At 37.2% G+C, this 26,372-nt stretch overlaps 1 protein-coding gene across 8 annotated transcripts; it reads right to left on the bottom strand.

Annotated features, from left to right (window-relative positions):
• Positions 1-6,551: 6,551 nt before the first annotated feature.
• LOC105060415 (protein MEI2-like 4) lies at positions 6,552-24,971 on the bottom strand. 8 transcript variants are annotated; one of them, XM_073262117.1, is made up of 16 exons: positions 24,344-24,970; positions 23,527-23,746; positions 23,229-23,274; positions 22,200-22,553; positions 21,522-21,955; positions 21,217-21,375; positions 17,331-17,447; positions 17,094-17,245; positions 10,459-10,553; positions 9,894-10,337; positions 8,933-9,593; positions 8,445-8,529; positions 8,266-8,334; positions 7,727-7,906; positions 7,060-7,265; positions 6,552-6,941 (listed from the first exon to the last, which is right to left on the bottom strand). In XM_073262117.1, exons 2-15 carry the CDS (start codon positions 23,623-23,625, stop codon positions 7,104-7,106), a joined length of 3,057 nt encoding a protein of 1,018 aa, XP_073118218.1. In that variant the 5' UTR covers positions 23,626-23,746; positions 24,344-24,970; the 3' UTR covers positions 6,552-6,941; positions 7,060-7,103. The 8 variants fall into 8 exon arrangements, with proteins under 8 accessions (XP_073118218.1, XP_073118230.1, XP_073118210.1 ...); XM_073262129.1 differs by having other exon boundaries at positions 6,552-7,265; positions 24,855-24,971; XM_073262109.1 differs by having other exon boundaries at positions 6,552-7,265; positions 24,344-24,969.
• Positions 24,972-26,372: the final 1,401 nt, after the last annotated feature.

The raw sequence follows: 26,372 nt of genomic DNA, 5'->3' as shown, positions 1-26,372 counted from the left end.
TATGTACACAAAAAAACCTATTTTTTATGATTGTTGCTTTTACTCTTAAAATTCTATGCTTTGGTTCCATAATTCTATGTTTTTGTTTCCTAATAGAATTCTGGTTTACTTGCAATAGTAAAGTACACATGTAGTTTTGATTTATACCCTACTACCTCCTCTACCAAGTAGGCAATGTTATAGTAGCAAAAATCCTCAAGGTCATGGCACCAAGGCCCACTCTACTGTTATTATCTCCTTCCTTTATCTTCTTTTCAACTATCCTCCATTGAAGGAGAAGGTGCAAATAGATAGAAAGGGAGGAAGTTGCGCCTAAATTGTAATTATCTAGGTCCCAATTCAAATCTAAAATCTCTGGTTGCTAAATAGAGGAGTATGACCACTAGGGAAAGCTCCAATTCATAGATCTTGAAGTATTTGAATGAGGGAATTCTCTAAGAATATTAAATTTATTCTTATTTTCACCAAAGTGGATCACTTTTCCCTTTCTTTCCTTTCTATCTTTTTTTGTATGGTAAGAAACTATTTATATTGCTAGACCAACTATATAAGTCCTATCTAAAGCACCCTTGTGATTACTTTAAAAAATCTTTTTGCATGGGCATTAACTTGCATTATATGTGCACTAATCCAGCTCAAGTTGTATATCCATACCAAATGGTATGAGTATGATGGTCTAATAAAATCTACATTGTCTATTTTCATGCTAAAAAAATCAACCAATTTTTGCATGAATTAAAAGTAAGGGTAGAATTGTGGCAATGTTCCTTCAAATTTACGCGAGAAACATTTTGACACAAAAAAAAGGGCTCTAATACCAATTTGAGAGAATAAAAAATATATAAAAGGATTGCTACAATGGAAGAGGCAAGCTGAACTCTGTTTTTTATTATTTCATTCTTTGTTTTAATCTCTATTTTTTTTTGTTACAGAATCAGAGAGGGGGGCACTAGCGTAGTAATCCCTTCTGGGCGTTACTATAAGGGCCCCCTCCACTAAGGAATGTCCGATGTGTCAGAAGGAGGTGACTCACTTGGTAAGCCAGGTGGCCATGGCTCCCCACCACAGGGGTAGGAGGGACCCCCTATCTCTTAGGTGAGTACGTCACCCCGATGCCGCATAGGCATCCAAGTAGATCAGAAACTGCTCCGCACACATCCAACCAGGGCATTAGACATCCGGTACCGCATTTAATCGATGCCTGTGCATTTCGAACCCCTATCGTTTGCGTGGAAGAACAAGGCCCGTTCTGCCTATACTACCACCTGCTGGCCAACCTCTATTTATATACATGATTTGCTTCCTATGTTAGATATCATGGCTATCAAGTAAACTAGGACTTTAAACTTATCTAAAATTCTATCAAGTAATCCACTAACTTGTTTTTCAAAAATGACATCCCATCATTTTTCAAGTTTATCTAGAAATTGAATTATTCTCCAATAATACACATGTCAACAATTCCCATAATCTGTGCATGATTGTTGTTACCCATCCTCACATAGCTAAAGTCTCTTGCTTTGTACGATGTAAAGAACTCTTTTGTATGAGTGGGAAGCTATGGAATCAACAACCCACTCAACATCGTGGTTAGAATCACGATTGCACTTTTTATCTCCAAATGTGAGAACGACAACTTCCTCTTCTAACACATTAACGCATCACACACACACACACATATATATATAATAATATTCTGTGGAGGAGCATTGGGATGTTGCCAACTCAGCTCTTCAAATGAGCTTGGTTGTACCATCTGGATAGAAAAGTATTGAAAATCTCTATCAATTTAAGAAAACACCTATGAAAAGTTGCGATCTAAACCCCCACGGCTCTGTATGAGCACCGATGAACCCCGACCACCGTCCAAGCTTCCCTATTTGGCCACTCTAAGCTGACGATTGTGCGAGCACCAGCGACCGCCCGTGGCCGGGGTTGGGGAGGGGAGGCAAGGGGGGTTGGTGGTGCTGAAGCCGGGGGAGGGGAGGAGAGGGGGGTTGGTGGAGCCGGAGCTGGAGGAGGGGAGGGGTGATCGCAGGTGCTCATGTTGAGCGCGGGGCTCGGGTTCACGGGATTGAGGGAGGGAATAGGAGAGGGCAACGATGAGGTGGGGCCACGGAGGGGAGGGGAGGGGGTTGGTTGCGTCAGAGCTGGGGAAGGGGAGGGGGTTTGGTGGTAGCATGGAGCTGGGTGCAGCGTGGATGGCAGATGTAGCGCGGACGATGGTGGGGTGGGGTCGGGTTGGTGGTGCTCAGCTTGGGGAGGGGAGGGGCGGTCGTTGGTACTTGCGCGAGCCACAGGGGCTCGGATTTGCCGAGGTCGAGGAAGAGAATAGGAGGGGACGGCGACGGGACAGAGCTGTAGAGGGGAGGAGAGAGGGGTTGGTGGTACCGGAGCCGGAGGACGCAGCGGGTGCAAGGGGTGGGGTGGGAAGACGGCGGGAAGAAGGGAAGGGAAGGGGGAAAAAGAAAAAAAGAAAAGAAAGAAAAAAGAAATATTTGAGGGGAGAGAAAAAGAAAAAATATTATTATTTTATTACTAATAATAATTTAAAATATTATTTTTTAAGATATTAATTAAAAAAATATTTTGAAAGATGGAGGAAAAAATAAAAAATATTATTATTTTATTATTAATAATAATTTGAATTAGAAAAAAATATTAATTTTAAAATAATAATAAAAGTATTATTTTTTTAAAATATTATTTTAAAAATAATATTAATAATAATAATAAGGGGGTTGGTGGCGTCGGAACCGGAGGATGTGACGGGGGGGGGGTGGGGGGAGACGACAGGAGGATGGGAAAAGAAGGGGAAAAAAAAAAAAGAAAGAAAAAAAATATTTGGAGAGGAGAGGAAAAAAATATTATTATTTTATTTTTAATAATAATTCAAAATATTATTTTTTAGGGTATTAATTTAAAAAAAATATTTAGAGAGAGGAGGAAAAAAGAAAAAGTAAAAAAATATTATTATTTTATTATTAATAATAATTTGAAGCAAAAAAATATTAATTTTAATATAATAATAAAAATATTATTTTAAAAATATTATTAATAATAATAACATATTATTTTTTAAAAAATATTTCAAAAATTTTATAGTAAAAATATTATTTTTAAAATAATAATAAATATATTATTTTTAAAATATTAATTTATTATTAATAATAATTCAAATAATAACAAAAATACAACAATATCAGAAAAATTATTTTCGTGCATCCAGCGCAGATGGTGATATAGTAGGGCTATGGCGGGGGCAGTGCGGATGGTCGTGACCTCGATCTCATGCTGTGGGGGTGGGGGTGTCGGTGGCGGGAGGAAGAAAAAAGAAGAAGAAAAAAAAATATTTAAGAAGGAGGAAAAAATATTATTATTTTATTATTAATAATAGTTTGAAGCAAAAGAAAAAATATTAATTTTAAAATAATAATAAAAATATTATTTTTACAAAATATTATTTTAAAAAATAATTTTTTATTATTAATTTAAAAATATTATTTGTATAATAATATATTATTTTTTAAAAATTAATAAAAATTAATAATAAAATATTATTTTTAAAAATAATAATAATATTATTATTAAAATATTAATTTATTATTAATAATAATTTGAATAATAACGAGAATACAGTAATATCTGAAAAATAAAATAATAATATTTGAAAAATTATTTTCATACATCCGATCCCGTGCAATGCACAAATTTTCAACTAGTACAACTAGTTTGTTGCAGTGCCCTTATCATTTATCACTCTCTGATTTTCTCTTCTTTCTGTTCCTGCTTTTAAAACTTGCGGTTTCATTTTAGATGCCTCTGTTTTCCACAATGGTAGCATGTTCCGCTTTCTTTTGACTTCGACCTACCTTTCGATATGCCACGACCTTTAGATACTTTCCTCTTACTTCTACCCCTGTTCTCTGTGACAAGAGCTTGCAGTTTTGATTTTTTGACTTCTTGAGCAGTAGTGTGGACGTAACATCCTTCAACACGAGATTCCTTCCCATGTAATAGAGTCATAACCAAACTATCATGGGAACCAGGCAACAAAGCTAAAAGAAGTCGAGCTTTATCTTCTTCAATTTTCATATCGATGTTTGCCAACTGCGCGATCAAACCATTAAACACATTCAGATATGCCAAAAAACTCATGCTCTCCTCCATCTAAAATGCATATAACTGCTTCTTCAATACAGTTTTGTCATATGTTCACCATGCACAAGCTCTCTAGCTTTTGCTAAATCTCCATGGCCGTCTCCACATCATTCATCTTATTCAAAACTTCAACTAACAAATTAAGCCGGATAGCACTAGCAGCCTTCTCATCTGTCTTTTCAAAATCTTCATCAGAAAATTTTTCGGACTCTTTCACTTTATTCAATAGTATCTTATGTACACCCTGCTATAATAGTAGATCTTTCATTCTCCTCTATAAGAGAGAAAAACCATCTCTACCATTAAATCTCTTAATCTAAAATTATGTGCCTATCATAGTCACTATAATAATAGAACCAACCTCACTCTGGTACCACTTTGAAAGGCCCAAATTTGCAAATATCAGCGAAATAAAATTTGGGTGAAAGATATAAAACATCAAAATTTATGTGGAAAATCCTCTTTTTGTGGATAGAAAAACCATAGGGCGGTTCTGAATAAAATCCACTATAAAGAAATAATGATTACAATAAGATCCTCTCAAGTACTATGCCCAAGAACTTGAGGTATACATTAATTGGAGACAAAGGTTACCTCATGAGATATCTCAATAGATGTTTCTCAAAATCACCTATCCACTCCCCGGGGCAATCAGCAATGGCGACATCAGAGAAGGATGAAAGCTAAATTCAAAGAAGACAATGACCAATGGCAAGCCGGACTCAAAACAAAAAAACACAAACAAAAGCACTGCTATTAGGATATAAGCTAAATCCTAAAACCATAAGAAGAAGAAGAAGAAGAATCGAAAATAACATAGAACCCATATAAACAGGAGCAATTAGGATCCTAAAAGATTAGGATGGCTCTTTCACGCCAAAAATGGGCTTCCTTCCTAACCAGGCTTCCTTCCCTTCTTTTACCCTTTTTTAATTTATTTATTATGTTATTATTATTATTTTTGGATTGCATGGGTCCCGTATGGACTAGACCTGTAGTATCGTGCACCCCAACAAATGGATGAATGAACCATATTGAAACAGAAAAATATATTATGGTGACCAACTAAAAATAATTTTTTAAAGTGTTGGGATCAAAGTATTTAATCCCCAAACTTGGATGGGTCTTACCCTAATCTTTTCTAAAAATATAGCAGAATTTTTTTTGGGTGCAAAACCACCCATTAACCTAAGCATGGAGAACTTCTAATAAAACATGATCGCAATCAGTCTTGCACGTGTCAAGATATGGTCGCCTTTAAGTTAAGCCCAAGACCGTTGCGCGCAAGACCTTACATAGAAGTAGACTGTAGTCAATTCCTAGTCCGACTCTAAATGTAGCTCACTAACCTAGTAACCTTATAAAAGCTTGCTCAAGCTTCGGTCTCTGAGCGTGTCTCCCTCTCCTCACCTTATAAAAGCTTCCCAAAGCTAACTCGTTATAGTTCGTAGACTACAAGACTCACTAGCATATTGTCTTGCCAGGTGTGCCAAAGAGAGCAGTCATGCAGCAGTGAATTGCCTTTTTTTATACGCTATTGTTTACGTATTTAGCATGCAAAATTTTGAGCTCATCGACAGTTCGTGATCAATCCTAATAATAGATTTTTTTTTTTTTTTGAAGCATCATTTTGTATTAAAGTAGAGGCCATAATAATAAGTGCGAGAACAGAACTCTTTGCTAATTGCCTAGAGTGATATTGCCTCTATCTGGCTTTCAACATCTGGATGCATGCTAATTTTGCTCGCTCCACAGCTCTGTTTTCGACTAATTTCTTTTTTGCATACTGGCATCTCCTGTTTCCAAGTTCTTTTTAATGATTCTGATTAGCCTATGATGGAAACAGTTTATAGATTATATCCTGAGGATGCAACAGGTATTAATAGCACTGCTCTATTTTAAATGATACAAGTGTTCATATTCATAGTTCAGCAATTGCGGTCACTGAGACCCATTGTTCTACACATTCATCCTGAAGGCCATAGCATAGAAACAACATTACAGTAGTCGATAAGATCTGTAGCTTTTGGGATTGCCATTCTCTTGGGATTCTTCCAAATTGAGATCCATTATCTTAAAGACTGCGAATTTGATGGGTTCATACCCGTTAAGCTATCAGGAATTCAGGATATAGACAACCACATCCATAATCATAATATCAGTATCAGACATCAATCTATCTAATTTTCTCCTCCCAAACATCCGGCCACCGTATGTGAGCTGTTTTTATTCCTAAACCCGTCAAAACATAAATCTTTGGTACTCATGGCTTCCACACAGGCATTCACCAACTCCAGGCGGTAGAAAAGAAAAAGAGATCAAAAACAAATACTAAAGCAGTAATATAAACACCAATGATGAAAAGCAGACATAGCAGTAGACCCCAGCACTACAAAATTCATGCTTCATAGATGTATAAATAAGAAAACAAACATGTAATATTAATGATAAGCCAGGTGGACCCCTACAGGGACAATTAACCCAGCTGAAAAACAGAGCCCTTCACATGCTGGGTTTCGCAGACTCAAAAACACAAGCAAAACCAAAATATTAAAAGGAAAGAAAATGCAGAGAAAACCTTCTCAAACCGCATAACTGTGAAAATTCTGTTGTCCTTGCTTTCTCGAAACTCCTGTACACTGTTTACCCCTCTTACGTCCATCCAAAACCTCAAAGCTCTCCCTGCATCTTTGGCCTTTCCGTCTTCGGTTACTGAATATATAATCCAAGGAAAATTAGAAGTCCCTCTCTCACTCACTTGGTGATGCAATCTACAGCACCTGACGGTGAAAATCGGCAGCCCACCATGCCACACAAGTTATCACTATGAATTCTGGACACAAAAAAAAAAAAAAAAAAAAAAGAAATGGAGGAAAATCGGAGACGAGATTTTGTTACAGTTTTGGTCTTTAAGGTTAGTTTCCCCTGGGTGAGTGGTTTGGTCATTCCAAGTCCTTGGTGGAATCTGAAGGAGAGCCCACTCCACTGCAAGAAGTTTCTCCATTTGCAGAGGTCGATGGATTTCCATGATGGCCCTCTTCATCACCGGCTGTCCTTGATCTGCCAGACCTGGACCGGATGTTCTCCCCCATAGGGAAGGGCTCCTGCAAAAGGAAAGCCTTTAGTGCTTGAAGTTTGATATATTAAAAAACCCCAGTATAAGGAGAAAAGTTGAGAAAACCGTATGAAACTTTTAGCAATTATGATCCCCAATAAGGTGAGGTTAATTCATGATTGGTTGCTGATTGCACTCTACCATGCACCCAGAAGGCAAGGGAAAGCCAGAAAACTATCAAATGCAAATATGAAATCCAAGATACCATAGGCAGCTGACCAAAGTCATAAGATTGGCATTAGTTAGAGGGACACATTGAAAATCCAACCGATATTAATCCTAAACAAACAACACATTAATAATTTATGGATGACAAATTTAATGAATTTGTCAATGACATAGAATTTATGGAGAGGCAATAAAATGGAGGGGGGTAGATGTATTAGGGGATATTATAAAAAAGAAAAAATATAAAAACTGGATCTATTAATATGAAATGATAGTTAGTACCTGATCCCCTGCATTAGGACCATCTGAATGGAAGAGAATAGGACGACACCGTTTGTCCTCATTCATGAGACTTGAATTCTGGAAATGAGCAATAAGAGCTGCTTTCCCTTGGATTCTGGCATATGCAAGTGATGCCACCTTTTCACTGTTGAACTTCTCCCATTTCTTACCATTAAATGTCTGCAGACAATCAACCAATTCTCTCAGCAATTTTATTTTTGGGGCATAAATGTCAAGTGATGTGCTGGTGCTACACTAAGCTAGAATGCTCGTATCAGAGAGAGAGAGAGAGAGAGATCATGTACACAGAAGGAATATTAGTTTCATGATAAAAGTTAAGCAGACTAGTGATGTCAAAAGAACACAGAATATGCCCATAGAAACCTATATACAAAAGCCAATATAAAACAAGAGCAATCTTTAAACATGCTTAAAATGTGATTCTACCATTGCTAAATCGATGTAAGTGGATATGACCATAAACATAATATTCATCTTATTCTTGCATTGTCCATATGATGAGGTGCAGCAAACCAAACCTGATAAAATGGAATTATATGCTGAGGATCGATCATGTTGATAAAAGCATAGCCCACATTGCATTTGTTCTGGAAAGGATTAGGAGGTGAAAAACACAATTAGATGCATCAATAATGGAAAGTGAATATCTACATAGCAAGTGATGACAAGGATTCTGTTTACTAAAAATGTTACTTACCTTAAAGTCAATGGGCAAATAGATAAAATCATAAGTTCCTCGATGATGTTCATCAATAGCAGCCAAAAGCATCTTCGAGGTGTATCTGTTTACCAGGGGTTCAAAACAGTTTAGGATTCAAGGATTGGAAAATTAGGGTCTGTTTGGATTTTCCTACAGGATTGGGCTAAAAATCCTGTAGGATTCATGGATTGGGCCAACACAACCAGCAAGATCACAGGCTTATGCTAGGTTAGGCCTATATTCATAAAATACTCAGAAGTAGCTTTAGAGTGGCTGAAATCCTATAGGGAGAAAAAGAAGATACTCCAAAGCTATTTCTGAATATTTTGCCTAGCCCAGCATATAGCTTGTGATCATGCTGGTTGTACTGGCCCAATCCACAAATTCTACAAGATTTTCAACCCAATTCTACAGCAAAATCCAAACAGGCCCTTAGAGAAAATATTCACAATTATATAGGAAACCAACATCTCTGATCCACATACTTGTTGGGAATGTTTTTAATCATAAGTGTTGTTCGAGAGTCTTCTCCATGGGCAATGCGTTCAATATCAAGTTCATATTGCTTTTTGTTATCACCCTGATTTGCACTTGCTTCACTTCTTCGACTCCTAATACGATCAGTAGGAGCATCAAATGAGGCAGGCATAGCAATCATGGGGTTCCTTCCATGGAACATGTGACACCTTTGCTGGAGCGAAGGAATGCCAACATGTGCTGGAGAAAGAGAAGGATCCATGCAGCTCCCACTAGCATGAGGAAAGATGTTGCGAGTAGCAAGTTCCAGCGCATGCAACTGAGGGCTGCCAGGAAACCCCATAGTTCCAAGAGATCCTGGATGAAAAGTAGGTATATCTGTGGAATCCCCTGCATAGCCATGTCGCCTATCCCAAAGAGATGGATTGATGGCAGGTGCTGAACCGACATGATGGTGGTGAAAAGGTAGAACAGTATTCACCATATGAGATGGAACTCCTGGAAGTCCATGCATCTGAGGTGGGGGATGAGCAGGCACACTGTTCACAAATGATGGTGAATTGGGCCATAGCATGGGGCCAGGGGGGTGATGGTGGAATGCATTTGAATTATTCCAAGCATACTGACGTCGATCAAGAGGGCAGCTTCCATTTCCAGAAACTCCAAATGCTGCAAACCAAGGGAACTATTATTCATAAATCAGCCAGAAATAAAAATAAAGATACACCAAAAAATTCTATATTTATACATTACCTATCATAAGCAAGAATTTCAACAAAGCAGATAGCTTTCTTTTTTTTAATCATCAAACTGAGATTACAAGGCTTTTGGTTTGAGCAGAAAATAGATGAGCAGTCACACTGACATCATGCTCAGTGGCCAAAACTCATTCCTTAACAAATAAAGCTCAGAATTGTACTCAAAGGGAAATGACAGTAGTGCAAATAAATAAATGGTTATTCCACTTACCACCTTCACTATGGTCAAAGCAATGACCATTAAGGCTTCCAGAGCCTACTCTATGAAAATGCCTGTTATCATTTTCCTCAGCAGGCTTGGAATTGATATTGACATTGATAGATGACATAGTATTTGAGGAGCTGTACGGGATTCCATTGCTTAATCCATTGGGATACTCTGGAAGTGAATGAGGATGGTAACCTTGCAAACTTTGAAATCCGAAGCTCAATTGACCCAGTGAGTAGCTGAGCTCATCATGGATGGATTGATTGTTGGGGTTACCTACTGATGCTATTCCAGCAGGGGAGGATAGACTCTGAGGTACACTGGAGGATATTCCATGAAATGTGGATTCCAAAAATGGATTAATTGGTCCTCGGGCTGCAGAATGTGGGCCCTGGCTGGCTCCATTTTCAAGACCATTTGACGTAATTGGACCAAGAGGGATGGATCCTGGAGAAAACTGACAGGTGAGTTGCAATATACAAGCCATAAACTAAATCTGATATCAGAAAAGGAAATGTCAGGAGGGCATATCATCAACAAACAGGTAAACAGGTGCCAAATTTCATACCAAAGCATTCTGATGGAGAGTTATTAGGACTGCCCTGCCTGCCTCCTTTCAGCTCTTCCTGCTCCAACTCTGGAGATAACTGCTGCATTAAGCTGCTGGCATAAAGAAACAATAATTAATATCCACAAAGAAAATACAAATTTAAACTTCAAAGAAATAGATTAACAAACAAAACAATAACAGAGGAATAAATGTTATTTGAATATATGTACTGCCAACTATAAGAGCACAAAAAACAAGCACATCTCCAATTGGCAGTTACACTGAAAAAGGAAAATGAAGCCCTTAACAACATTCTGCAGCTAACACTCCAAGAAGAGCAAACAATGATAGAAGAGCTCATAAATTATGCAGTAAAATAACTCAAGAATGTTGTAGGTGCAAGTCATACAAGATAGATTTTGTCCTCAATATAAAATTGGACCAGCCATTAAAAATATTCCATATTCAGAATATATAAAAGAAAACATTTTTATTATAAAATGCTTCATATCACTGTGCTATTACAGAGTTAGGGTTTTAATACGTTAAGGCTAAACTAGAAGAACTTGGCGAGGAATTGGCATGGATGCTAAAATAATCAAATCAAAACCATGTACTTTATAATTGGTGACCGCTTCAATGTCCCTCACATTTCCTAATCTAAATCAAGCCAAATCCCTCAGAAGAAGTCTCATTGTATGTAGGATTTTTTTTTAAAAAAAAAATAATGAAACTGACTTGCAATACTTAAAATTCCTTGAGTTGACAGAAACTAATATTTCTTAAATATGCAAAAGATATGGTATCTGGTTTCTCAAATATGCTTTAAAGACATAAGTTCTTGCTATTCCATATTTACCTTATGCTTTAAACAGATAAGTTGCACTTTGCAAGGAGTTCATGTCCTCATATTAGGAAAAACTAAAGGAAAGCATGGCAAGCATTAAGAATCACACAGCCTGTCTGAGGGTCTTGCTTTACTGATGGTTTCACTGATGGAACTTTATTCTTATAACGTACTCTGGTACCAGTAAGGAAAAATGCATGTGCCCATGTCATGGTTGATGCTATAGGAAAAATAGGTGTTGAAATCAAGACTCACATCAGGTCTGTTTCAAGGTCAGAATTAAATTATTAAAGACTACCAGTTCAGGTCAGGTAATTTTTCTATCACTGGCTACCAACTTCCTACATCCACAAATGGTGCACAACAACGCACAAGATCAGGCTCAAAAAGTCTGGAATCATATCTGCAATCAAATATAGGTATAAATTGACACAAACTCTATAGTGGATTTGATCAGAATTACCTTATGATGTGTATTAAGCCAACAATCTTTTAAGTAGGGGCACAAAGAAGCCACAAGAAGAGTGGAGTACGAAGCTGTTCACACTTGGCAAGCTTGACACAAGCTTGAGAACAGCTGTTCAAAGCTTGGCTCGCTTATTAATATTCTTTCAATGCATAAATAATTAGTTTAAAATTTTTGATGATATCAAGTCATGAGCTTTACAATTTTTTTTAAAAAGAGTGGAAGTTAAGTTGTCCTTATATCAAATTATCTAAGACAAGCCGATCTTCTTATAAAGAATTACAGAAGCATAAAGCCAATGTCTAACCCATGAAATTTTACAGCAAGCTTGAGTATAACAACATAGGATCTTAACCTAAAAAGGTAGCAAGAAGATGTTACTTGAGTTCATTGGCTCTGTATAAGTACCCAATATCTCCCCAATGCATAACTGATGTAGGATGAAACACACCCGCATGGGTCCCCATATATACACAGGCCGTGGAATCCAAATAATACTTTTTTGCTAGTCTTTTTGGATAAAGTCCTAGATTGCTTTGAATGGTATCAAAGAGGATCTGACCCATGGCCAAAGTAGAGTGGGAGATGCTATAGCATGATGGATTTTTTTGAGGCTAACCACAGCACTGTGATTGAATTTGACTAGATTTGGTCCCTTAGCCTGGAAAAGATGCAAGGGCTTAAACAAGAGAAGAATGTAAGGAATCACGTGGGTGTATTTAATCCTATATCGCTAACGCAACAACAAGATCTTGGGTACTTATATAGGCCAAGGAATCTAAATAACACCTTTTGGCTAGCCATTTTGGATAAGGTCCTAGGTCATTATACTTAGCTTGGCTTTACATTGGTCATTAGTACCCTTACAAACCCTTTTGTGCCTCATTTACACTAGCATTATACAATCTTAACCCATATAAATTAATAGGTCATCTTTGGTTTTAATAAATCTCCCTAAAATATCAATTGGCCATGTAGTAAGTGTTTAGGTTAACAAGGTGTATGAATTATGTTGTTACACAATTTGCCGTAGACTTCATTGCCACTTACAAACTATATGTCCAAGTCAACTATTCCAATTTATGAAATTTTAATATTCATCATTTTTAAATATTTCTCATCATTGTTGTAGTTTGTTGTCATCCAATCATAACTCATCCAAAAGGTTTGGATATGGACAAGTCAACTTTGTGCATATGATTCACAGTAGTTGTCAAGTAATTAACCCTCCCTGAATTGCCGGTAAATTCCTAACCAAGAAATTTTCAGCGTCGAGGCTTGTAAAGAAACCTAGAACTAACTTGCCATCTATAAAGATGTTCCCTATTAGTTAAGTAATTTAAGCCAATGCAATATGGTAGCAATCCTAAAATATTTACTTAGACACCAAGCATCTGGATAAGCAAGATGAAGACAACCCCTAACCTAAGGTCTTACATTCATCTTTTAGGGATGATTCATTAGCCAAATTGGCAAAGCTGAATGTGATCCTCATGCATTTTAATACATACAACTAACATTATGTTTTATGGTATTTTCATCTAATAGTCAGTAGAAAAAACTCATTGATTGGCCATTGAAAAACCATTTGACCAGAAACAGAGCAAGGCTTAAGACAACCATCTGTGTGAAGAAACGATGCTGAGATTATAAGTGTTTTTTTTTTTTGGTTGATGTTCTAAATATCTGTTTATCATTAGTTACTTTTCACAAAAGGGGGTCAATCAGCCGCACTCACATGGGCTCACCTAGCTCTGTTCAGGGGCAGCAATCTACATTTCCTTGGTTGGGTGCTCAACCCTACCAAACCCTAATAGGGTGGGTTTTACCCAACCCATTTAGAGTCAGGGATGGGAATAGGCATTTACGATAAAACACAGCAGGTTTGAGGTGGAGGCAGGAAATGGAATAGATATTTACTAAAATACCCTTTCTTATTAGTTTGCTTTCTGAGTTTAAGGAAACTTTTGATTTCCTCAAGAACAATATTTCTATTTATTTTTTGCATTATTGTTGAATATTTCATTTTTTTTCTGTTTTACATCTTGGAATCTTAGATGGTTTAATGTCCTATGAGGTACTAAGACTGTTTGTTTGTTTGATTTGCATGCTAAGAAAAAAAGATGATTTTTGCAGTTTTCCCCACCCCAACCTCCCCCATCTAACTCTAGGTAGGGCAGGGTGAGTTTGTGGATTTAAGTATACTTGTAGGGCAGGTTTGAGGTGCTCCAACCTATCCTGATGCAGGTACCAATGGAGGACATCTATGTGGTTCCCCATCGCAGGGCAAGTGCGAATAATGGCATACCCCACCCCGGCGCCATCCCTAATGCTGTTGCTAGAAGCATGGTTCATAGGTACCATACTAGGCAATTCTATACTAGAATGGTAGAGTAATACTCAGTACACTCACCATATTGACATTAGGTAATGGATGAATGTACCGTGTCAACACTCAATGCACCCATACCAGTTAAGCACCAATATGCACACCAGTATCAGTCTTCGAAACCTGGCTAGAAGTAGCAGTTTCCTACGGTTTCAAGCTACAACATCAAAACCATGGCCAAGAGTAGCAATGGTAGCTATTCCAGCTTCACATGAAATGCAATAATAGCAATGCTATCAAGATCTTACAATCCATGACCTGGATCATATGATCTAGATCATGATGGCTCTCAATGATACGAATCAAACCCCCAGATTAGAGTAAATATGGATCATACGATTTTATATTTGGATGGGAGGGTGGGCCTTGATGCAACAATAAGATTGCTCTATTGTAACCTGGGCATCATGGATATAAAACATGGAAACAACCTCTCAACACGTAAGGGTAATGTCCACATGTTCATACAAACTAAAGCTTTATATTCATGCTTTAAAATCAAATAATCTTCTTGACTTTTACAATAGTCAATTCATCATTGATGAATTTTGAACACATCAAATCAGCAATTTCCTTTAAATTTTCAACTTTAAACTGAATAAAAATTGATTTAGTTGGTTTGCAGCAAATATAGTAAAACCTAGAGTTATCTCTTCTACCATTTTTAAAACTCAACTCCTACAAAAAGCCAACATCTATACACATAATTTTTGGGTTAAATATCTCAAATTAAGATACTCTATTAAACAGACATGGCGAAATAAAACTATAAATATCTTATTTTCTTCTTGGACATGATATTTATGAGATTATGGTTGTTAGAAAGTGAACTTTTTATGTGCCTGTATGATGGTTTCTTACCAATTATTTGTTAAAATCAAAATTAGTTATGCTTCTCACACTTTACGTTGTTTCAACCTTATTTTTATGTTAAAAGAAATTGGAAAAATCCTTAAGATTTGTGATTTGATCCACAATCCAAACCAATTTGACCCCCTCCGCAGTTGCCAATATGATGCCAATGTTAACAACATTGAATAACAATACTATCATGGTATATCTATTTGGATGATAAAAGCTCCTATAAAGATTGTCTAGAACCAATTAGATTGGAAGAAATTTTTGATCTCCATAAACACACTCCAACACTCTGAAGAAACATAGAAGAAGAAATGGCGGTAGATGGGACAAGTCAGAAATTAAAAAAAAACAATGATAGGTCAGAATAGTCTGAATATGGTATTAGAATGCTGATGTAAAGCTATGTTCAAATTTGTTTTGGATGAAAGGTAAACTGGATTCTTGTTACCAAACGAAAGAGATGAAGAAAGTAATCCATGAATGTAGGAAGTAGCCAGGATATAGGAGAACAATTGTGCCAAACTAAAGCAAACGAAAGAGATGAAGAAAGTAATCCATGAATGTAGGAAGTAACCAGGAAATAGGAGAACAATTGTGCCAAACTAAAGCGAGCTAGACCTAGCTTAAGCCACCAGTCAATGCTAAGGCCAAGCTCCACATGGTAATGATTTCAAGCCCAAAATACAAGCTTGAACTCGAATCCTTTACTATCAGGATGAACATGGTCTGTGCAGAAACAACTTGTGAGGTAAACTGCCAATCTGCACACCTCCATACCTGACAAGTGACAAATCTCTTTAGAGCCAGATTTCTAAGTCACACTCCAGAAAATTGGCTACCTTATATCTATTGAGAGCAAGAACTTAGCTGTCTGACCGACAGATCGACAAGCATGGATTCCAAGATACTCCTCTGTCACTTCATATGGAGAGCTAATCTTGGTCAGCAGGTCTCAGTCTGATAAGTGTGGTGTTTCTAAGCACAACTGAAATCATTGTATGCAACATATGTCATGATAAATGTCTAAAATAGTTTATCAAGTTTAACTGAGCCAAAGACTGGGTACCAATCCTCTACTCAAGCTCTGCTTGACAACAAAATGAACAAACCTTACCAAGACTAGCACTAGCTGTTAGCAATCAACTTGTTTAGTTGATAGTCAGACTAGGATCTAGCACTTCAAATGAGTGCAAATCACAATTTGCATGAATACAAAGAATTACTTGGCATAACAGTATATGATCTAATGGGCTTGGAAGATTTTGCAATGGTTTCATAAGCCTCACACATCTTGTCCAAACTCAACCAAATCCTAAATACTATGGTCAAGTGCAGAAATAAATTTTATATACATAAAGGCAAAAGTTTAGGTTTAACCATTGAAGAATCCAAAACTTATATCTACATATGGCAAGTTTTAGAAAATGATGAACATAACAGAATAGGTCAAATTTCTAATGCACAATTTTTGCAATCATATGAATTGGTATTTAGCTGCTGGATATATATTCTAAAGTTCTGCATGCATCAATTAACAACCAAAACTCTGTTGCGCCACTGGATCTCAATCAAGCAGAAGATTTGACAGATGGACGGATAGCAAAAGAGATCAATAAGAAATCAAGTACTCAAACAGGGAATATCTGCCCCATAATCATAACCATCAAGCCTTTCCAAACTATTTGGAGGCAATATCTATTAAGTAATTTGATTATATTCAAAAGATAATCTTGATAAAGGATAGAAACAAAACTGTCACAAATAAAATATCAAGAATTCCTGGAGCTAGAAATAGCTCCTAATATTCAAAACCTCAGCCTGAAAAATAATATTCAATTCAACATGCAATTTCGACATATACCATTAACAACACTAAGAAACCATATGACTGATTATGATTTCTGGGTTTTGTCTTGGTAGCATCACAGACCATACTTTCATTATCATCTTTCCAGAAAGAAAAACAAAAGGAACAATCAAGTAAATGATAAACATCATTTAATATATAACATGCATTTTCTGAGCTTAATGCGAAAAGAGGAGCATGTCTAAAAGGATGGAAAAAACAAGCGAGTCTGCTTGGACAATACCACCGTCTTGCACCTCCAGGGCGGCTAGGCTCAAGCTTAATTTTCTTTCCTGCAATATCACTCCTGTTTAGAGCACGAAGAGCAGCTTCGGCAGCTCTAACGTCATAAAACTCTATGAATTTATGGTGATGCTTGTGAGGAGTTTCACGGATCTGCAAACAAAAACTATATTGACTTATATCTCATTTAAATGGAACTTCAAGGAAGCTCAGCATCAGGGTTTGCAATCAATCTAACCTCTTTGACTTCACCATACACACCAAATATCTGACGAAGATCATCATTTGAAACAGAGGAATCAAGGTTGAATACCACCAGTGTTCCCTGGTTAATATCTTTCTCTGAAGGGTTGTCCTAAGTAAAAAAATAGTGCAGCATCAGGACATGAATATATAAAGTTAGGCATGCGCATAAACATGAGGGCAAAAGGAACCAAAAATGGAGAGGCATCTCATCTTACAAAACGAAAAGTATCAGAATAATAAGGCTGAGTTTAGTGCATCTACATACATGCTCAACTAGCCTTTATCAACAAGATCATCCATGTCAAGGTGAATAAAAACATCTATCATGCTAAGTGCAGTTTCCACATATATTTTGTTTGCACCCTACATGCAATTTCTACATTTCTTTTGCTTAAAACACTCTATTTTAATGAAGGTATTGACAACTATACTACAGAAACAACATACCAACTATGCCAGGCAAAGGATATAAAGAGGCACATTTGACATGACTTCCCACTAGTGGAAGGCATTAAAACTAGTCCAGTCTTCAGTGGACTGTGGCATCTTAAGTTTGGCTAACCAAGGAATGAGAGATGGAAATGTGCCAGCTAGAAAGTCATTCTGCACTCCAGCATGGAGAAGGAAATCCCCACTAGAGAAAGACATTTAGCTAAGACCACTGCTTCATAATCATGAGACAGATTTATTATATAAGAACTCTACTCAGCAGATTCTTTGCTCTAATGGCAGCATCTGGACATCATTTAAAAATCCACTAGCACTCATAAGTGTTATTGGTCTTCTAAAGACATTTTCAAATCATGTATATGGTGAAGCCAAGTTCATGCAAATGGTCAAACAGCCAAATTATTCTAAAATATGATGATTCAGGAGAGCACCCACACGATGCTGGATGTATCCAAAATTTTCAGATATAGGTATCAGTAAACATAAAATAGAAAAGGGTGGTTGGCCACCCTGATCAAGTTTTCCAAGGTGTAGATTCATAAAACAGAAACTAAGATGTAGGAGGCTTCCATCCATGATAAAAGGAAGGTTTGGGCCCTTATTTTTCATACCACATGTCTATGAATTTTTCAAGCAACATGAAACACCTTCAGTGAGGAAAATAGAGAGAGCTTAAGTAAAAACGGTCATTTCAACTCATTTTTCATCCATGGTACAACAGTTTGGCATTTATTTTTCAGGTTATGTCCATGAATTTTTCAAGCAACATGGAACACCTTCTGCAAGGAAAATAAAGAGAGTAACCTATTCCAACTCATATTCCCCATGCAAGTAGGAAAGAGAAAGGAAACAACAAAAAAAGCAAGGGGATCAAGTATCGCTTTATTTGATAAATCTGGAGACCATATGGGATGATTACTGTGTCACAAGATATAGTGCGGTATGCAAGTAAATCACCAGCTGATATAAATAAGAAAGGAGACTAGTCACTAATAACCATGTTACCTGGACAATCCAATTGTGGGTTTCCTCATATGTCTACTTTTGGCATTTCTACATATATCAAGACTAAAATAATGATTAGCACAAGTTTTATTAATTTTAAAAAATGCAGTTGCTCACGGCCAAATGCTCAAAATACTTGCACACTCCTTGAGAATCCATACTTTATGATGGTATCATCATCTTTATGGCCACAGTTGGGGCTTGCAGTAAAACATGTAAAGTTTAACATTACTACTAATTTTCTTAATATGTATCAAGGCTGGTTCAAGGGGTCAGTTATTATGCTGCAGTTTTTTAATCATCATCATCTCAAATCATCATCATCTCAACTACACGAAAAATGACCACATTAAAATATTGTTAAGCCACCACCAACCTTGCTTGATCTTAAGTTCCTAAATCTAAAGGCGGAGCTAGGCACTAAACGTAGGAGCACGATCAAGTGTAGTAATCATTGATCTAGAAGCATCACCTGACTCGACGTGGATCTTTGTGGCTACTGTGAATGGGGCAAGACAAGATTCAGAAGTGAAATCCACCACATCAAGAAGCCAAGTCATGAGCCAAACTTCCGAAGGCTATAACCTGATCATATAATGCTCGATTAAGATGATCTTTTTTTTTTTAAATCAAAATAATTTTTGAAATCTCTGATTTAACGCCAATCCTATAGGAGATTGAAATGGACCAAATTTCATTGTTTGGGTCCTACAACAGGCCAATCAAATCGAACATTTCCTTTTCGGGAAAGACTTTGACCGAGCTTATCTCCCAATCCGTGAAGAAACAGATAAAGCTACATTAGGCAAAATCAATGTAGAAGTCGAGATCTATCTTCAGTAAAATTTTAATTTTTTATGATTATTTATAATAATATGTTTATTTTTAAAAATTTAATCCTATTTAAACTAGGAGAGGAATCCAACTCAAATTGTACAAGGAAAGACCTCACTACTATTATAAATGGAGACTATGTACCTCAACTAGTGGGATGGATCACTAATGAAAGAAAAAAGGATATAAAACCTACTTTCATAATTTTTTCATCTTTTTCTAATTTTCTTTTGAGAGATTCAAGTTAAGCAGATTGAGAAAATTCTTCATTCTCCCTGATCGAATCAATCAACTACCTGTATGGCATTGAAATAACATATAATGCAGCCCAAGCAAAATGGACTAGAACAACTTGGTTATCTCATTTGCCACAGCAGCCAAACAAGGTCATATCATAGGCTTCTATTAGCAATAAAGCATGCCCCTTGAGGCATGTTATGTGAACCAGGACTTGTAAATGAACCAATCCCATAAGAATGATTGCAAGAGGAGGACGTTTGCAGACAATGAGGAAATGAATACAAACTGCATCTTTTGTATGCACTGAATAACAACTCATAAATTTTGACTTAGTCACTAGAGAGCCATATCTTTACGGTTGGACACCTGAAGAATCAGCACCTTTCTTACATGTCCCCATAGCATAGCTAGTTAGATAGAGTACTAATATTTTGTACACATGCACTCAATGAGTATCTAGGCAAAATTCAAATAGTATATCATAAATAAAAGATCAAGTTTGAAGCAAATGAGCGAAATGATACTGCATTCTCAAAACAATCACAGGCAAGGATAGAATGCAAAACTTCAAAGTTGCATTTGATGCATCGCTAAGCAATCTTAGAAGATAATGTGGATTGCTTTCAAAATATATTGCCATCATTAAATTGCCAGTAATGTTGATTACTGTATTTGGTACACACAGATAATATTGCAGTAAAATTACTGAAAATCTTGATTAATATATTTGGTATGACAATCAAATTATTAGTAATATGAAATCAAATTCCCAAAATACCCCCAATAATTTTGCTCTGATGCTCTTCTTTTTCCCTGGTGAGAAGTAACGGGAGTGATATGGTTGTGGTGATGGCACGGAGAAATGGCGGGCTGAGGGGTATGGGGAATCGCAGGCACTGGGGGATAGGGAGGGGGTAGGCGCATGTGGAGCTATGGAGGTGGTGGGGATGGGCATGGAGGAGCCATGGGGGGTGGTGAGGGATAAGGGCAGAGGAGCCGTGGGCAGGCAAAGGGAGATGGAGGAGCCGCAGGCCAAGGGCGCACGCAGAGGGGGGAGGGGTGGGCAATGGATTTTATGTGATTTTTTTTGAGAAATAATTTTGTCCAAAATTTTTATTGCAACATTACCAAAGAAGTGGTAATCTGGATAGCCACCCCCCTAAAGCAATCCAGATTGCCTCCCATGAGGCAATCTAGACTACCACCCAAAAAACATATCAAATGTAGTAATCCAGATTACCACATTAAATTGCCAACAATCTGGATAGATTGCCAGCTACCAAACGCAACCCAAAGAATTGCTATGCATATAGGATTCGCTTAGAAAAAACTAGGCAGCAAGTGGTTACCTTGGGAATAGAGAAGTGTATGTCAAGCTTCCGGTGCCTCAGTGGCTTGCTTTGAAGTGCTCTCATAGCATTCCTTGCGGCCCTTATATCATAGTAGGATATCATTACAAAACCACGATGCTTGCAGGCTGTATAAAGCGTGCGTATGTCCCCATATTGCTGAAAAAATACAGAAAAGAATGATAAGGATACAAGATAGCTTGGACAACATGTTAGCCAAGCCACTTAATTTTAAGAACCCTAGCATGAGGGAGGGGAGGGGGAGAGAGAGAGAGAGAGAGAGAGAGAGAGAGAGAGAGAGGCACCTCAAAAAGAGCTCTTAAATCAGCATCTTCAACATTGCTATTGATGTTTCTAACAAAAAGTGTTCTTGAGGGGTGTTCACCATAAGGGTGTTCACCAGCAAATGGGCCATTTAGTCCCCCTTGCTGACCATTCTGAGCCCCACCTCCAAAAAGATCAGAAGTTTTATTGCCATTAGTATTGTCATCAGCTTCAAGTTCCATACCTCCTCCACTGCAAAATATATCATCATCCATATCATCTCCACCACTGGGTTGACCAATATAACCAAGATTGTCAAAAACACCAGAAAGCAGATCATCATCATCAGGAAGTAGATTTCCAATAGTTTGGGCTTCCATTTCTTCCATTGATTCAAAAGGCTCATCATCCCCAAAGTTGGAATTCACCATATCAACAGACTGGCCTAAAGGAACATTGTTCGATGACAACCTCACTGCACAACCATAATGCACTGAAAAATTAAAATCATGACAACATAATCACCCAGAACTTAATTCTGCAGTCCAGTAAATACTCCACCAGAAAAGTTAATAGAAGTTATATACTGGTACTGGGATTTGAACCCAGCAAACTGATGCCATCAAACAGAAGGGGGCAGCCTTACGTCAGAAGAACATAGGCCCCCAAGATGGCAGCAGGTTACAGATGCAATATTAAAAGAGGGAGGAAAGACGCACATTTTTTGTCGAGTATGTCTGAAAAGGAACTTGACAAAAGCCCATTCTCATAGCAGGTCCCATTTAAGATAACTCCATTCCCCTGCATAAATAAGGATCCAGGTTGTGCCAAGAGATAAGATCGAGATCCAGAATCATGGTTAGCAGTCATCCAAGAAGCCAATGATGTGTTAATAATCCTGTCTGGTCCCATTAGATGATGCTCAAGACCGAGCTTAGCTTTCTGATCTTTAAAAAGATCAGGACATGAAAGTTCTAAGCATTGCACAGAGTTTGCTGCAGCTAGATGGAGCTTCTCCAGAGGAGAAGAAGAAACTGACTTACTTCCTAGCATTAATGGCATTCCCTCGGTTCCTGCAGAAGATTAATTGAACCAGACTTCATATTAATTAAACCCTTGGGCTAAAAATGGAAAATATACAAAGGCAAAACAGCATTCAAATACAGTGTATAAAGATGCAGACAACATGCCCCTGCTTGTAGTTAATCTCCAACTTATTCCTACCAAATTGAATCCACAAACCCTATCTAGCAATGTTCTTATCGAATTTGAATGCTAGAACAACCCACTTTAGTAACCAGATTAGTCCATCAGTGCAGCTAAATTGGAAATTGGATACATCCAGCCAAAACACAATCCAAAGCAAACCCCCCCGTGACAAAAAAAAAAAAAAATCAAGGCAGTTCCAAAGAGCCTCGAGTCCAGCTTTCTTTTTATAGTTCACATGCTAATCGATGGCAATGAAGAGAAAAATTAAATCCTAATAAAAGCCTTCGAAAATGATCTCCTGAAAGCTACAACAGCCAACTGAATGGTCCCAAAGGATGATCTGTAAAGAGATAGAAACTTGAAGTTCAAACAGCCGAAAAAAGTTCTCCACAAATACATTAGAGACTAAAATAGGAATCTGAAGCCTTGGTACAACTGCCCAGCTACTTCCATGAGATAATTAAGTACAAATCATAAAAGGAACTCTGGAGCATACAGGTGAAAGCTCCAAATTGCCAAAGACAGCTGTTTATACTCACCATGATGATCAGGCACGGACTCAGGTTTCCAAAATCCAATCTGTCTCTGCATACAAGAAACAGATTGGGTAAAACAACAAACATAAATCATAAACTAAAGGATACACCTGTAAAACTGTTTACCAATTTTATTTAAAAAACAAAACGCCCATCAGTTTTATCCAAACAAACATAAGATTGAACAAACTGCCCAATTACAAAGCAAGTGTCAGCCAAAAAATAATAAAAATTTAGCAAAAATTCGAGTACAGTAGAGCCGTAAGAATTGGAAGAGGAAGAGCAGTAAAGTAATGCATACCTCCGCAGGAAAGGGAAGTTCCTCGGAAAAGAAGGAAGACGTCTCTGAGGGCAGGTCAAATGGAGCCAGGCGCCTCTGATCCATGACTTTAGATGGCATCCTGCGGCTCCCAAACCATAGACCCGAGAATAATTCAAAATCTCGAACCCTGACCTTCCTCAAGTGATCCACCCGTCTTCCCTAATTGCCCACAGTAGATGCACCCACTTGGGACTCAGCTCTGCAGTAAAATTCGAATCAGATCGAGCAAGTGTAATGTATCAAGACAGAATTAAATTCTCAGTTTGAACATTTATGTCTGATAACAAACAGGAAAAGGGTACAAAGATCGGTCCCCAAACTTGAGAGGATCGAACTCAAATTTTGGTGGCTCCTTTCGACTTTTCTGAAAATTTTACGGGGAAGTGAAGATTTAAATAATAATAATAATAATAATAATAATAATAATAATAATAATAATAATAAGGATTTCTTTGTGGCACTGAGAAGATCCTAAACCAAAAAAAACTAAAATATTAAAACAAATAAAAGCTCAAATTCAATTCCGATCGCTAGAGAAAACTTAAATGTAAGAAATTAGCTTTAAATATCAGAGAAAAAAATAGGAGAATCGGTGGAAGGCTAAGACAAGTAGACAACCACCGTGAATTCAACTCCCCAAACCCCTATTCAACCTCGGATGACAACTCCAACATCGAAATCCAGTCTTTCACCCACGGATCGGGAATAGATCCCACCAAAACGCCAGAATTCCAGCAAAAGACCAAGAAAAACTAAAAATACGAACTAAAAATCCTTAAAAAAGCGGAATCCTCACCGGATCGCCCTCCTCTCGTCCTCCGCTCGCCCAAAAACCTCAAAAACCAGCACGAAACAAGCCAAAGGGGGCGGAATTTAAAAGAAACTATCGGCGGGGGAATGGATTACGCCATACGGCAAGGAGGCGTTGGAGGCGAAGGAGGGGATTCCGCGAAGTGATCCCCTCGGCATCCGTGCCGTGCGCGAGCGTCCACCCCCTCTTTTCCCCTCCAATGCAAGCAAGAACTCCCCACTCCACCCCTCGGCCTCCCCCCGCCGCAATAGAATATTATATTCCCTCTGTCTTTTTCCTTTCTCTCTACATTTATATAGACACTGTTCCTCTGTAGCGAGGGCCACAGATTCCAACCGTGCCCGCGACACCGCCGGACTCTATGGCCACCTCCATCGCCGTCGTCCGAGCTCCGATCCCTCGCCAGCGATGGAAAAGAGAGAAGAAAAGGAGGGAGGAAATGAGTCGGGGATCAGAGTTTATTTAACACTGAGAGAGGAAGAGAGTAGGGGGTCACAGGAGTGCGAGGCGGTGAGCGGAGCGGGCGGAGGAGGGGACCGCGGTCGTATGAGCTCCAGGGGTGGAGTGGCTTCCCATGCCCAGGGGAGTGGTGACGGTGGGGGTGGCAAAGGAAGCGAATGGAGATTACAGCGAACGTGCGCCGTTAGCCACGTAACGGCGTGCCCTCGGCCTCGAAAACGGGTCGGATTGAAACATCCCACCCGGTGATTTAGCAATTCTTATCTTAAATTAACGAAAATGCCCTTCTGATATCCCAAAATGACGAATCCCCCAAGCAGCGTTCCGAGTTTCCAACGGCGCCGGTGTCGGCATCGGACTCTCCATCCAATGTCTTTTCTGAAATGATCAAGTGTATTTTAGTCAAATTGGCGCGGCTGTCCTAAGGCTTTCGCGGAGACCCCAAGGAGGCGCACCCACGCAAAACACTTGGTGACACGTGGCCAAATATCATTTGCGGAGAGAATCTGTCACGGATTGTAGTAGATGTTTTGTTGGCGTCGCGGCGAACCCACGGTGTGACCGATCGTACGGTTGAGGAAAATAGCCGGATTTTTAAACTTTTGGCATATAATAATTCGCCGGGTAGGTCACGGGTAGGTATCGGAGATCCGGAGGAATCAAACAGCTCCATGCGGCTCGTCAACGAAGTCCTTTACTAAAATAATTTTAAAAAAAAAATTATTTATAAAAATAATATAAATTTTAATTTATTTATCAAATTAATATAAATTTTAATTATTTAAAATAATATTTTATAATATCTACGTCACTTTTCTTCCTTCACACGAACGATGAAAAAAAAATAAACTCATTATTTGAAATGATGTTTTGAAAAACGCATTTGAAACGATGAATTTAATTATTTATTTTTTAAAAAAATAAAAAAATAAAAAAATTTTAATTTTAATTTTAATTTTTTTAAAAAAAATTTAGTTATGATTCAAATAAAAATCATTATTTTAAATTAGTATCTTTATTTTAAATTATTTTTTAAAAAAATATCTAAAAAATTTGATGTAAAAAAAAATAAAAAATATCAAAAAAAATTAAAAGAAATAAAAATTATAATTCTAAATTTTAAGAAAATAAAAATTTTAATTTTAATTCAAATAAAAATCATGATTTCAAATTATAATCCCTTTTTAAAATTAATTTTTTAAAAAAATATCCAAAAAAATTAATACTTTAAAAAATCAAAAAAATTAAAAAATACCATAAAAAAGAAAAAAATGATAAAAAAATAAAAATTATAATTTTGAATATAAAAAATAAAAATTTTAATTTTAATTTAAATAAAAAATATCATTTCAAATTACTTTTCCCATTTCAAATTAATTTTAAAAAAAAAATATTTTAAAAAATATCTTAAAAAATTAAAAAAATAAAAAATAACATAAAAAAGAAAGAAATAAAAAAAATGAAAAAAAATAAAAATTATAATTTTAAATTTAAAAAAAATAAAAATTTTAATTTTAATTTAAATAAAAAACATCATTTCAAATTACTTTCCCCA

The sequence above is a fragment of the Elaeis guineensis genome, chromosome 1, assembly GCF_000442705.2.
Source record: "Elaeis guineensis isolate ETL-2024a chromosome 1, EG11, whole genome shotgun sequence".
NCBI classification, from domain to species: domain Eukaryota; kingdom Viridiplantae; phylum Streptophyta; class Magnoliopsida; order Arecales; family Arecaceae; genus Elaeis; species Elaeis guineensis.
This window is presented reverse-complemented; position numbering and strand designations above follow the sequence as displayed.

What these genes read in the sequence shown, in the direction of transcription:
- LOC105060415 (XM_073262129.1), bottom strand. Translation starts at nt 23,625, where the DNA reads ATGCCATCTAAAGTCATGGATCAGAGGCGCCTGGCTCCATTTGACCTG. An exon ending in AGACATACTCGACAAAAAAT is followed by an intron (nt 21,956 to 22,199) that starts GTGCGTCTTTCC and finishes ATGGTTGTGCAG; the next exon opens with TGAGGTTGTCATCGAACAAT. An exon ending in CCTGGAGGTGCAAGACGGTG is followed by an intron (nt 10,554 to 17,093) that starts GTATTGTCCAAG and finishes TCTTTATGCCAG; the next exon opens with CAGCTTAATGCAGCAGTTAT.